General features: G+C 38.3%; 1 protein-coding gene across 2 annotated transcripts in view; it reads left to right on the forward strand.

Annotated features, from left to right (window-relative positions):
- The window catches only part of NFX1 (nuclear transcription factor, X-box binding 1), an 84,284-nt gene that overhangs the window by 41,064 nt on the left and 28,316 nt on the right, over positions 1-14,904 (forward strand). For both annotated transcript variants that reach the window (XM_076008799.1, XM_012770166.3), the window contains exons 10-11: positions 4,271-4,368; positions 7,664-7,694. In XM_076008799.1, the coding sequence (XP_075864914.1) occupies positions 4,271-4,368; positions 7,664-7,694 (129 nt within the window). The remainder of the gene's footprint in view (positions 1-4,270; positions 4,369-7,663; positions 7,695-14,904) is intronic.

The raw sequence follows: 14,904 nt of genomic DNA on the forward strand, positions 1-14,904 counted from the left end.
TCTATAGAAAGGTCTTTTAAGTATCTCACCCAGTAGGAAATTTCCATCCCAAAGACACAGCTTTGGTATAAGAGATTGGGTAGAATTGTACTTTCAGGATGATAGTATGAGGAGCTCCCTGTGGATCTGCTCCCCAGCAACACAAGCAAAGCTGGGGAAAGCTATAAAAAGGCAACCATTTAAAGTCTCTGGAAATTGTACTAAGGGCATACATCAAATGAAGAAATATTTATTAAAGAAAATCTATAAAACTCAGGTAAGCAACAGCAAGAGTCTGTAGCATTGAGCTACAATATACACCCTCCCTCCTCCCCTCAGCTCAGCTTGACAAACGCTCCACTCAGGATGAGTATGGCCAAGAAGACAAGGCTGCTTCTCCCCTCAGCTCCCAGTTAAGGGTTACTGTACTCACCCAGAAGCGCACACTGCCAACATTTCTCTTACACTCCAACTCTAAGGTGAAGAGGCTGAATTTCTGGTGAGTGTAGCTGAGAGGTTTAGGGGCTCCCTTTATCCACCTAGCTGCCGTCTATAGAATGGAGGCTCTATGCCATTTGTAGCAGAATACTGGGGCCCCAGTCATCCTCCAGCTCACTCATAGGGCAAAGGCTCCACACAGAGAAGCAAACCAAGAAGACAAGAAGCTACTGCCCCACCCAGCACCTAGAGGGGTGCCTCAGAAACTTTACCCTGGGAGAGAGGCAGTTCATAAGAAAAAAGAACTTTATTGACTTCTAAGAAGTGTCAAAAAAAAAAAAAAAAAAAAAAAAAAAAAAAAAAAAAAAAGAAAAAAGAACTTTAAAGTATTCTCCAAAGGAACTAACTTTATTTAAAACAGAGTATGGGGAATTTCAGGCCCAAGGATAATTTAGAAAGCTTATCTTAGTAAAGCACTTGAGAGCTCATCTTAATAAAGAGCAATAAGCTAAACTGTAGGCCAGCTAGCTCACCAGAGAGAATCAGGGGAAGATAGCTAAAAGGATCCCTCCTGGCTGGGCACGGTGGCTCACACCTGTAATCCTAGCACTCTGGGAGGCTGAGGTGGGCAGATTGCTCGAGGTCAGGAGTTTGAAAGCAGCCCGAGCAAGAGTGAGACCCTGTCTCTACTATAAATAGAAAGAAATTAATTGGCCAACTAATATATATAGAAAAAATTAGCCGAGCATGATGGCGCATGCCTGTAGTCCCAGCTACTCGGGAGGCTGAGGCAGGAGGATTGCTTGAGCCCAGGAGTTTGAGGTTACTGTGAGCTAGGCTGATGCCATAGCACTCATTCTAGCCTGGGCAACAAAGTGAGACTTTGTCTCAAAAATAAATAAAAAATAAAAATAAAAGGATCCCTCCTGGGATTAGAACAAACCTCAGAGATTTATTACAAAGCCTACTGGGGCCCAAATTTAATTGACTCAGACTGCTGAACAATTTATGCCCTAGGGCATAGTCAAAAACAATAGACTGGCAATTAGTGTAGTGTAATCCAAATGAGGCACACAGCTTAACGGAGAGATCAGAGAAAGAGACATCAAAGAGAGTCCTGCTAAAACCACTGACATCCCAGGGTAAGTGTGCATCCCCAAGACTATGCCATCCAAAGAGTGACACTAGTGGTTTCTTACTAAAGTAGTCTAGCCAAGTCACAAAACAAACAAGCAAACCACAACATAAACAAGCTGTGGGGAGGGGAAGCAGTATACAGACTTGCTGTAATATATTAGCTAAAACCTCTAGCTTCCAAGCAAAAATTATGAATATGCAAAGAAGTAGAAAAAGCAGGCAACAGAAACTGCCTGTGACAGTGAACAAATGTCAGATTTAACAAAAACTTTGGGATACCCATTATAAATATGTTCAAAGAGTTAAAGGAAACCATGCTTGAAGAGGAAACAGAAGGTATGAAGACTATGTCTTATCAAATAAAGAATATCAATAAAGATAGAAATTATAAAAACCAAATGAAAATGCTGAAATTGAAAAATACAATAACTGAAATGAAAAATTTATTAAAGGGGCCCAACAGTAGATTTTAGCTAGCAGAAGAAATGATCAGTGAACACAAAGATAGGTCAGTAGAGATTATATAATCCAAAGGACAGAGACAAAATAGAATGAAGAAAAATGAACATGCTCAGAGAAATGTGACACACCTTTAAGTTCATCAGTGTATATGTAATGGGGATATGAAAAGGATAGTAGAAAGGAACAGGAAAATATTTGAAAAAATAATAAATGAAAATGTTCAAATTTACTGAAAAATGTTAGTGTACACATCCATGAAACTCAACAAGCTCCAGTTAGGATAAATGCAAAGAGATCCACACCCAGACATCTAATAAAAATGCTGAAAGCCAAAGACAAGGAGAAAATCTTGAAAGCAGCAAGAGAAAAATGACTACTCACATACAAGAGAACAGATTAACAGTGGACTTCTCATCAGAAACTATTGAGAAAGCATCACAACCTGAAGGCAGTAGGATGACACATTCAAAGTACTGAAAGAAAAGTACTGCCAACCAATAATCTTATTTCCAGCAAAACTATCTTTAAAAATGAAGATAAACAAAAACCAGGAAAATTCATTGGCTGGGCACAGTGTCTCATGCCCATGATCCTACCTCTCTGAGAGGCCAAGGCAGGAGTATCACTTAAGGTCAGAAGTTTGAGACCAATCTGAGCTAGAGCAAGACACACATCTCTACAAAAAATACAAAAATCAGCTGGCCATAGTGGCGTGTGCATGTAGTCCCAACTATTCAGGAGGCTGAGGCAGGAGGATCTCTCTTGAGCACAGGAATTTGAGGTTGCAGTGAGCTATGATGATGCCACTGCACTCTAGCAGGGCAACAGAGCAAGACCCTGTCTCAAAAAAAAAACAAAGAAAATTCGTTGCTATCAGGCCAATTTGCCTTGCAATAAATACTAAGAGAAGTTCTTCAGGCTAAAACCAAGTAAACCCAGATGGAAGTTCAAGTACACATGAAAACACAAAAGAGCACTAGCAAGACAGTCTAAATTCTCTCAACTAATTTAAAAAATAATTGTATATAATAATATATATATAATTGTTAGGCCTATAACATCTAGAAATATATTTGGCAATAATAGCACAAAAGATGTGGATGTGATCAGACTTATATTGGAATAAGGAAATGATACCAGGTGGTAACAAACCCACAGGGACAAATGAGGAAAGCCAGAAATGGTAAATTAAAAAATATAACAAACTATAAATATATATGTCCTCTCTTAACTTCCTTAATAGATATAACATTATATGAAGTTATAATTATAACAATGTAGTATTGGGTTTATAACATAGATATCTATGTATATGTATAACAAAAATAACACAAAAGAGAAGAAGAATAGAACGTAGGAGTAAAGCTTCTGTATCTCACTGGAATTAGTATAAATCTGAAGTAAATTCTGATAAGAGGCATATGGTAAGCCCTAGAGCAACCATTAAAAGAAAACTCAAAAAAATGTAGTAAAAGGTGGGTGGAGGTCAGGGATTATCTTAAGCAGAGATGGGGCCATCAGAAAAGTAAAATGGCAGACATAAATCCAGCTACATTAATAATAACATTAAATGTGAATGAATTAAACAAAAGCAGATTTTTCAGGCTGGATAAAAAAAAAAAATTAAGATCCAACTATATGCTATCTTCAGGAAACAGATTTTAGAGTCCAAAATAAAATGAGACTAAAAGTTAAAGGAGGGAAAAAATACATCATATCAGTATTAGCTATAAAAAGAGACTCTGAGTTATCCTAGAGGGATCCCAGAAACAGGACCTGTCCTAAACCTAGCTTAGCAGAATGCAGGCCACCCATCACCAGACATTCATAGAGATTGAGACAGTGAGATTATGGATCATGGCTTGTGGGGATTTATGATCCCTAGATGACTCTCAGAGTCAAAAGCATTTCAAGAAAGTCATCCATGGCTACAATTTAAGGAGATCCAATCTAACCTAGAGACTGGGGCCTAAAGAAAGAGTCAGAAGATCTATTCTTTGACTTAGACTAAGCATTGTACACTCCAAAGCATATTCCACTGTCTAATTCTGGGCCCTGTCCATGTCAGAAAAGGCCCAGTCTGCTGGATGAAGGGAAGATATAGGAAGAAGTATTGGCTACATCCTTCTTCCCTCAACTCTGATTCTGGAGTTTCAAGGAGTAGAGGTGAAAGACCAGTGTGACTAGTGAATTTGGAAGTATGAAAATGAGTAGTTTCTATTTTCATTCCCGGCTCTTTTCATTTTTATTAAAGATTTCATTCATACCTGCGAAAAACTCTGCCATGAAGGAGACTGTGGACCATGCTCTCGCACATCAGTTATTTCCTGCAGATGCTCTTTCAGAACAAAGGTAAATCCTAAACAATGCTAGAGTTGCTGCCATCAGTGCCTTTTAAAATGGTGATTATGGGAGGGGAGCAATCAAAATAACCTCAGTTTTATTCCTATTATACTCTGTATGATTTGTTGAATCCATTCAATGTATACTAATAGCCACTATGGGCCAGTTGTAGGACATGTATGGGGGGAGATTGAGGTACTAAAGGCTCAGAGGCCAATGGTAGGGATAAGGCAGATACACAAATAGCTCTACCAAATACAAGTGTGTTCATGCTAGATGCCTGAAAAGAGGAATAATAGCACTGTTGCAAGGAGTCAGCAAACTAAGACATTAGAGGAAACACAGGCCACAAGACTTACCCTCACTTCTGACACCTACTCCAAGAGTTTAAACAGCTGCTAAATTAGACGGAATAGTCTGTGTGACTATCCACTTCTGATACTGACCTCTTTTTTTTAAACATTTTATAATTTCATTTATTTTACCACCTGAGTTTGTGTAAGTTCCCTGATACCAACTTTAAATTCAGTGGTCCCTAAGACCACCCTCAAGGCTTGACAATTTGGTGCAAGGACTCACTGAATCACTGATGGTTATGTTCATGTTTACAGTTCTATTACAAGGGAAAGGATACAGATTAAATCAGCCAAGTAAAGAAGTATGTGGGGCAGGGTCCAAAAAAGTACCGAATGTGGCATTTCTTTTGTCTTCTCCCTGTGGAGTCAGGATAGGGTTACTGTCTCAGTGTCAATGTGTGACAGTGTGCATGGAATATTGCCAACCACGCAAGTTCACCCATGCCTAGGAGTTCAGAGTTTTTATAGGGGCTCCATAGTGTAGCTATGGCTGGCTGTCCACATGGCTGATCTCAGTCTCCAGTCTCTCTAGAGGTCTGCTGATACTATGTGACCCAAAGCCCCTATATTAAGACTATCCAGTGTCCCTAAATCATATTATTAATATTAGACTATCCAGTGACCCAAGGCTCCAGGCAAACAACAACACTGCTATCAGAGGTGGCATTCTAGTAGGCTTAGAGATTATCTCTCAGAAACCAAGTGTAGAGGCCAGACCTCTCTTTAGGTAAAGTTAATTCATCACTGAACAACTGTTTTGTCAGTTTCTATTTTCTGCCTTGGGTAGTTTTGATCAGACTTTGTGTTATAAAAGGGGCTTTTTACCATTTCGGTTAGACTGTAGTGCCCATTCATATGTACATAACCAGAAGAGGCAGGAAGCTTTCCTATGGTAGTATTCAGATAATCAAGCCATGGAAACATCCTGAGTGTTGCTTTTTCCTGTTCTTTGACCTACTACTGGTCATTTCAGTGCATACCACACCTGACCCAGCAGAGGATAGGCAAGGGTGGAGACAATTCTGAACAGTTGGTTCTATTAAATACAACACAGCGTTTGGGCAGCAGACAACTTGAAAATGATTCTGAAGATATAGGCCATAAATTGGAAGCTAGTTTAATAGGTCACCTTCTGAATAAAAGGGAGAAAAGTATAAAAGTAGTGCAGTTTACATGTGACAAATCTTGTGTAAGCATATGTGGGTTTTTTTCCTGAAAAATTGCAGTATACAATGGGGCAGTACAGGTTATTTTGAATGTCAGGTATAAGACTACTTTTTGCCTCATAAATAGATTAAAGACGGAGATACTGTGATTTAGCAATCATAAATTTAGCAGTGCCCACAGATGTTTTTGTTACTAAGATTGCAAGCAGGGTTGGGACATGTAAAATAGAAATGGCTGCTGTCAGCTTGCTTCTATCTCTCCAGCAATCCCTTTCTCTATCCCTGTGCTTTCATGCTTCTCTTTCACTCTTTGTCCTTCTTCTATAATGATAGTGGACCACATGGCAGTGAGTACATTCTTGAAAGCTATAAGTTGAATGTTTATAAATAAAATTCATTTCTATAATTGATGGAGGAGCTCACTGTCAATACAAATTCTGTTAAATCCTTTTGACAAAGTCAAAAACTTCCAAAAGCTGATACTCACCACCACGTTGTTTAACCAGATTTTTTATGAATATGGATTTTAAAAGAAATGGTTTTTGTAATGGAATGGGCTTTCCACAGAAATGAGTTTTCTAGATATATTAAATTTACTTCTTAAACTTCCAAAGGTTGTTTTGTTTTCATCACTTTGGTGGGGAGAAGTGTGTACCATATCTTACTACCTCTTAGTAAAGCAGGCTGTATTTAAGTTTTTTGGTAATTCATGTGCAAGGATTTATGGGAGTTCTGCCTTTTCCCACATTTGTAGATAACCACTCCAGCATATAATTTCTGCTGTACAGTCCAGTGTTTGCATTTGCAGTCCATTGTTCTGCAAATTGGCAGGAACATTATCTCAATTTCATGAGTCACTTTTGCTTTGTATCTGTAGAAAGCATGTGGAGGGAACTATGTCATATCAATAATCCTAGGCAACTCATTTTTTATTTAAAACATATTATTTCTAGCCAAGAACCTTCTTTCTTAGACCTCCTCACGTCTGTTATCAACTCTAGTAGCTGCTTTTTAATTTTTTTTTTTTTAGGTCATTTTTACTAAGAAGGAATGCTTTTATCATTTTTCTAGTTTCTGAGTACATGGCAGCCTGTAAGTGACATCAAAGCCGAAATCAGATATAAATTCTGGGCAGCCAGTCAGGCTCATTCTCATTCTAACCCAAGTGGCTGACTTGCTCCCCACACACCAGCCTTACCATACATGTTATCTAGGATCGTGTCTCAGCAAAATTATACGTGATAGACCTTAGGGGCTACTCACACGTAATTGAAACCACAGTAATGAAACTTCAGAGGCCAAAACAAAGGTCTGCCATATTTCACTTTGTTATGGTTTGGTGGTATCGTCGGGAGTGCTCTTGAGTGTATAGAGCCATTTGCCCATGCATTAAATGGCACCAGATTTTTTTACCTCTTTCCAATTCTTACATCTGTTTTTTATGGCTTTTTCTGTCTGTACCCCTGTCAGGCGATTACCACTCTTTGCTTTGCATAGTTTTAGCAGCCTCTGTTTCCATTCAGATTTTATCATTCCTAATCTGTGAATTTGGAAACCCAACCACATTGTTAGAATTGTATTTGCATGAAAAGTCTGTAAACCTGGGGTCCTCACACTAATATAGGGATTAGGCTAGTTCCAGGCTTGTGAAGTTGGTGACTAAGTGACTGTCAGAGAAGTACAGGATATTTGGGATATATGTATTAAATGTAGTATATATAATACTATAGTTGTGTTGTTTTACTCCTAGAGTAATTACAGTTTCTTTTTCTTTTTCTGTAGGAGCTTCCATGTACCAGTCTCAAAAGTGAAGGTATGATTGGGAAGGGACATGAGGGAATTTTCTAGTGTGAAGGTAATGTTCTGTATTTTGATAGAGCATTGGGTTATATATTTGTCAAAATTCAGCAAAGGTATGCTTAAAAGTTGCACATTTTATTGTATAAGTTTTACCTCCAAAGAAAAGAACCATAAATTGAATTCTAGATAATGAAATGCTGAAAAGTTTAAGTGTACTTATGTCTACAGCTTTTTGAAATACATTGAAAATAAGATAAATTGGCCGGGCGTGGTGGCTCACGCCTGTAATCCTAGCACTTTGGGAGACCGAGGCGGGCGGATTGCTCAAGGTCAGGAGTTCGAAACCAGCCTGAGCGAGACCCCGTCTCTACCAAAAATAGAAATAAATTAATTGACCAACTAAAAATATATATACCAAAAATTAGCCGGGCATGGTGGCGCATGCCTGTAGTCCCAGCTACTCGGGAGGCTGAGGCAGGAGGATCACTGAGCCCCGGAGATTGAGGTTGCTGTGAGCCAAGCTGACGCCACGGCACTCACTCTAGCCTGGGCAACAAAGTGAGACTCTGTCTCAAAAAAAAATAAAATAAAATAAGATAAATTGATAGATGGATAAAAGAATGAATATATACACACACACACACACACATATATATATATGGAAAAAGTATGCTAATGATAGAATCTAGATAGTGGGTACATGGGTATTCTCTATAAAATTATTTCAATTTTGTGTATGTTTGAAATTTTTATAAATTATTGAGAGAGTGGGGAATGAAAGTAAATGATACCTAATGAAGCAAACTTTTGACACCCTGGCTCTGATGCTTGATCCCCTTAAGGATTGGCAGGACTGCTGGAAACCTGGGAGCAGGGACATAGCAGCATCTTGAGGCCAAGGATATTATCTCTGCCTTAGGCCTGGACCCTGATTACTCACACACTTCTGTTCTATTCTTGTTTTGATAACCATCACACAAGTGTTGTTCAAGCTATTTTAAAACCTTTTTGGAAAAGTGATAGAAGAAAAGTACATGCAAAATAAAAGCTTTTATTCTAGTTAGGAAGAAAGCTGTATTTGTTAGAGAACTTTTGGATGCAGATAACAGAAAACCCAAGGAAAAGCGACTTTCACAATAAGGGAGTTTACTGTCACACTTTAACAGGAAGTCTGGCAGCAGAACAAGTCCAAGAGTGGTTAATTCTAAGCTCAGTGATTCCAGGACTTCAGTTCAGTTTCTCTGTGATTTTCTTGGTTTTCTCCTCATGGGTATATGTTAACTATGGCAAATCTGTATATTGGGTCTTTGCCCAACAACAACTAAACAATATCTATGAGGATTGTCTTTATTCTCACTTCTGTTGTTTTTTTTTTAATTTTTAAAAATTTTTTATTTTTAATTATTTTGGGTACTATATAATAGTTGCATATATTTATATGGTACATGTGATATTTTGATACAGGCATACAATGTGTAATAATCAAATCAGGGTAATAGGAGTATCCATCACCTTTATTTACCATTTCTTTGTGTTAAAAACATTCCAATTCTACAATATTTTTGTACCCATTAACCCTCCCCAGTACCCCTCCCAGCCTCTGATAACCATCATTCTACTCTCTGCCTCCATGAAATCAATTGTTTTAATATTTAGCTCCTACATATGAGTGAGAACATGGGAGACTTGTCTTACTGTGCTTGGCTTATTTCACTTAACATAATGTTCTCCAGTTCTATCCATGTTGTTGCAAATGACAGGATTTCATTCTTTTTTATGACTCAGTACTATTCCATTGTATATATAATATGTACCACATTTTCTTTATCCATTCATCTGCTGATGGACACTTAGGTTGATTCCAAATCTTGGCTATTGTGAATAGTGCTACAAATAAACATGGAATGTAAATATCTTTTCGATATACTGACTTTCTTTTGGATATATATCTAGTAGTGGGATTGCTGGGTCATATGGTAGTTATATTGTTAGGTTTTGTTGAGGGACCGCCATTCTCTTCTACATAGTGGTTGTACTTATTTACATTCCCACCAACAGTGTACAAAGCTTCCTCTTTCTCCACACCCTCACCAGTATTTGTTATTGCCTATCTTTTTGAAAAAAACCATTTTAACTGGTATGAGATGATATGTCATTATAGTTTTGATTTGCATTTCTCTTATTACTAATGATGTTGAGCATTTTTCATATGTTGGGCATATGAAAAATGTTGGGCATTTGTATGTCTTCTGAGAAATGTCTATTCAGATCTTTTGCCCATTTTTTATTCAGATTATTTGATTTATTTCCTGTTGAGTTGTTGGAATATTCTAGTTATTAATCCCTTATCAGATGGGTAGTTTGCAAATATTTTCTCCCACTCTGTGGGTTGTTTCTTCCCTTTGTTGATTGTTTCCTTTGCCGTACAGAAGCATTTTAGCTTGATATGATCCCATGTGTCCAATTTTAATTTGGTTGCCTGTGCTTTTGGGGTATTACTCAAGAAGTCGTTGCCCACAGACCAATGTCCTGGAGCATTTCCCCAGTGTTTTGTTTTTAGTAGTTTCATAGTTTCAGGTCTTAGATTTAAGTCTTCAATCTATTTTGATTTTTTTTTTTTTTTTTTTTTTTTTTTTTTTGAGACAGAGTCTTGCTTTGTTGCCCAGGCTAGAGTGCCATGGCGTCAGCCTAGCTCACAGCAACCTCAAACTCCTGGGCTCAAGCAATCATTCTGCCTCAGCCTCCCGAGTAGCTGGGACTACAGGCATGTGCCACCATGCCCAGCTAATTTTTTCTATATATTTTTAGTTGGCCAATTAATTTCTTTCTATTTTTAGTAGAGACGGGGTCTCGCTCTTGGTCAGGCTGGTTTCGAACTCCTGACCTCGAGCAATCCGCCCGCCTCGGCCTCCCAGAGTGCTAGGATTACAGGCGTAAGCCACCGCGTTTGATTTGATTTTTGTATGTGACAAGAGATAGGGGTCTAGTTTCATTCTTATGCATATGGATAATCCAGTTTTCCCAGCACCACTTACTGAGGAGACTGTCCTTTCCCCAACATATGTTCTTCACACCTTTCTCAAAAATGAGTTCATTATAGATGTGTGGATTTATTTCTGGATTCTCTATTCTGTTCCATTGATCTATGTGTCTGTTTTTATTGCCATTACCGTGCTGTTTTGGTTACTACAGCTCTGTAGTATAATTTGAAGTCAGTTAATCTGATTCCTCCAGTTTTGTTCTTTTTGCTCAAGGTAGCTTCGTGTATCCTGGGTTTTTTCTGGTTCCATGTAAGTTTTAAAATTATTTTTGCTATTTCTGTGAAGAATGTTGTTGGTATTATGATGAGGACTGCATTGAATCTGTAGATTGCTTTGGGAAGTATGGACATTTTAACATGATTGATCTGATCCACGAGCATGAAATATCTTTCCATTTTTTTATGTCCTCTTCAATTTCTTTCATTAATGTTTTATAGTTTTCTTTGTAGAGACCTTTCACTTATTCGGTTAAGCTCCTATATCTGTTATTGGTTTTCTGTTTTCATGCTTCTCTTAGGACCTTTTCTTTTTTGTTGTTGTTGTTTTTGTTTTTTTGAGACAGAGTCTCGCTTTGTTGCCCAGGCTAGAGTGAGTGCCGTGGCATCAGCCTTGCTCACAGCAACCTCAATCTCCTGGGCTCAAGCAATCCTTCTGCCTCAGCCTCCCGAGTAGCTGGGACTACAAGCATGCGCCACCATGCCCGGCTAATTTTTTCTGTATATATTAGTTGCCCAATTAATTTCTTTCTATTTATAGTAGAGATGGGGTCTTGCTCTTGCTCAGGCTGGTTTTGAATTCCTGACCTCAAGCAATCCTCCCATCTAGGCCTCCCAGAGTGCTAGGATTACAGGCTGTGAGCCACTGCGCCCAGCCAGGACCTTTTCTTTACCCATGACCTTTTAGGAGCTTGATTATTAAATGCCTTGAGTCTTGTTTGGGTTAAATTTGCTTGATGTTCTATGACCTTCTTGTACCTGAATATTGAGATCTTTCTCTAGGTTTGGAAAGTTCTCTGGTATTATTATATTTCTTTGAATAAACTTGGTACCCCAATCTTTCTCTCTCCCTCCCCTTTAAAGCCAATAATTCTTAAATTTGCCCTTTTGAGGCTATCTTCTAAATCTTGTAGGCATGCTTTGTTCTTTTTTGATTCTTTTTTCTTTTTTCTCTTCTGTGTATTTTCAAATAGCCTATCTTCAAGCTCACTAGTTCTTTCTTCTGCTCCATATGTTCTGCTGTTGTGAGATTCTGATGCATTTCTCAATTTGTCAGTTTAGTTTTTCAGCTCCAGAATTTCTGTTTTTTTAAAATTATGATTTAAGTCTCTTCATTGAATATCTCTGATAGGCTTCTGAATTCCTCTGCATTGTCTTGAAGTTCATTGAGCTTTTTCAGAAGAGCTATTTTTGAATTCTTTGTCTAACAGGTCATATATCCATCTCTAGGATTTGGTCACACTACCATATTTAGTTTACTTGGTGAAGTCATGTTTTCCTAGGTGTTCTTTGTGTTTCGGGCTTTTTTTTTTTTTTTGACTAATGAAATATAGTAGTGAGAAGGGGGGAAAGTAGTAGAACAAGGAGTTCAGTCTGTATGTTCTTGATGTTTGTGGATGTTTGTTGATATCTGGGTATTGAAGAGTTTGGAATTTATTCTAATCTTCACAATCTGACCTTGTTTGAACTCGTCCTTGAGAAGGCTTTGGAGATAATCAAAAGGAATTAAGAGTTGTGATCCAAGTCTTTGATCACTGTGGCCATATCAGCACTAGAGGGCACCCCAAGCCCAGTAATGCTGCAACTTTTGCAGCCTGCTGGTGGTACCTACTGCCTTGGCGGACTGATTTTTGGTTCTCATGAAGGTGCTTTCTTACATGAATAATAAATTTGGTGTTCCCTCGGGGGAATGATCTATGATCTCTGGAGGGTTTTATATAATGTTTGGCCATTTTGGCCCACTTCGTCTATTTTATCTTTCTTTTTTTTTTTTTTTTTTTTTTTTGAGACACGGTCTCACTCTGTTGCCTGGGCTAGGCTAGGGTGCCGTGGCCTTATTATAGCTCACTGCAGCCTCAAAATCCTGGGCTCAAGCAATCCTCCTGTCTCAGCTTTTGGCTAATTTTTTTTATTTTTTGTAGAGACAGGGTCTCACTATGTTCCCCAGGCTGGTCTTGAACTCTTGGCCTCAGGCAGTCCTTTTGCCTCAGCCTCCCAAAGTGCTGGGATTACAAGTGTGAGCCACAGTCCCCAGCTTCTTCTCCTCCTTTTTTAGAGCAAAGAAAGTAGTCCTGAAAGGTCCTCAGTACACTTTGTATCACATGCTTCAGTGTAAACCTGTCACTAGCAAAGTAAATGGAATTACTGTGGTGGGCAAGACTATTCAGCATTCACCTCTAAAACTAAGAAGCACATGGACACTCAACTTCTGAAGAAAGTTAAGGTTCTCTTAGCCTGAAGGAGGCAGGGGGTGACTATGTGGGAAGTAACCAGCAATATCTGCCGGAAAACCATATTTAAAATTTTGGTTATTGGCCGGCCACAGTGGCTCTCGCCTGTAATCCTAGCACTCTGGGAGGCCAAGGCGGGCGGATCACTCAAGGTCAGGAGTTCGACACCAGCCTGAGCAAGAGCGAGACCCCGTCCCTACTAAAAATAGAAAGAAATTAATTGGCCAACTAAAAATATATACAAAAAATTAGCTGGGCATGGTGGCGCATGCCTGTAGTTCCAGCTACTCGGGAGGCTGAGGCAGAAGGATTGCTTGAGCCCAGGAGTTTGAGGTTGCTGTGAGCTAGGCTGACGCCATGGCACTCTAGCCCAGGCAACAGAGTGAGACTCTGTCTCAAAAAAAAAAAAAATTTTTTGGTTATTAAATACATAATTTGAAAAAATTAATACACCTTTGGAGTAAAAAATATATATATGTAAAGTGAAAAATGAAAATATGCCCTCACCCATTTTTTACCTCCTAATTCCACTCCCCTGATGAAACTACTCTCAGTAGTTAGTTAGGTATGGTTTCAGATGTTTTACTCTGTTCATATAAGTATACATATGTCAATGTAGTTTTGGTTTTTTCCCCCTAAATTTTGATTCATACTAATCTGTACCTTGGTATTTTCCCTCACTAATATATCAAAGACATTTTTCCATATCAGTGTGTCAAGTGCTGTATCTTGCAGAGTATTCCACATGTAGGTCTACCATATTGTAGTTCATGTTGGCCCTTTTGATGGTCATTTAGGCTGTCTCCAGTTTTCCCCCATTACTAATAGTGTAGTATCTATCCTGTCCCACTTTTTATTACTTCGTGATGAAAAATTTCAATCATATATGAAAGTTGAGAGACTAGTAAGGATCCCTTACATATCTATCACCTTTCATCATCAGTTGTGAACATTTTATCTCTCATTTCATCCATCCCTCTCTCCTTACATTTTATTTTAGCTGAAGAACATTGAAAACAAGTCTCAAATATTCTTTCATCTATAAATACTTCAGCATCTAGGCCACTTTTTTTTTTTTAGATAAAATTCACATAACATGGCATTAACCATTTCAAATGTACAGTTCAGTGGCATTTAGTACATTCATAATCTAGTTCCAAAACATTTTTATCACCCCAAAAGGAAACACTGTATTTATTAAGCAGGCACTGTCCACTCAGCCTCCTCCCAAGCAGCCACTAATCTGCTTTGTTTATAGATTTACCATTTTTGAATATTTTACATAAATGGAGACATATATAACCTTTTATGCCCAGCTCTTATCATGTTTCCAAGGTTTATCGTGTTGTAGCACATATCAGTACTTCACTCCTTTGTATAGCTGAATAATATTCTGTTTTATGAATATGCCACATTCATTCATTAGTCGATGGATATTTGAATTGTTTCCACTGTTTGACTATTGTGAATAGTGCTGCTGTGAACATTTGTACAGACATTTTTGTTTGAATACCTATTTTTATTTCTTTGGTGTCTATACCTAGGAGTAGAATTGCTGGATCCTACAGTAATTGTGTTTAGTTTTTTGAAGAACTGCCATACTATTTACCATATTAACTCTACCATTTTACATTCCCACCAGCAATGTTTGTGAGTTCCAATTTCTCACCATCCTTGCCAACACTTATTTTCTGGGTTTTGAAATTATAGCCATCCTGGCCTGGCACAGTGGCTCA

This window comes from Microcebus murinus, chromosome 12 (genome assembly GCF_040939455.1).
Source record: "Microcebus murinus isolate Inina chromosome 12, M.murinus_Inina_mat1.0, whole genome shotgun sequence".
In the NCBI taxonomy this organism is placed as follows: domain Eukaryota; kingdom Metazoa; phylum Chordata; class Mammalia; order Primates; family Cheirogaleidae; genus Microcebus; species Microcebus murinus.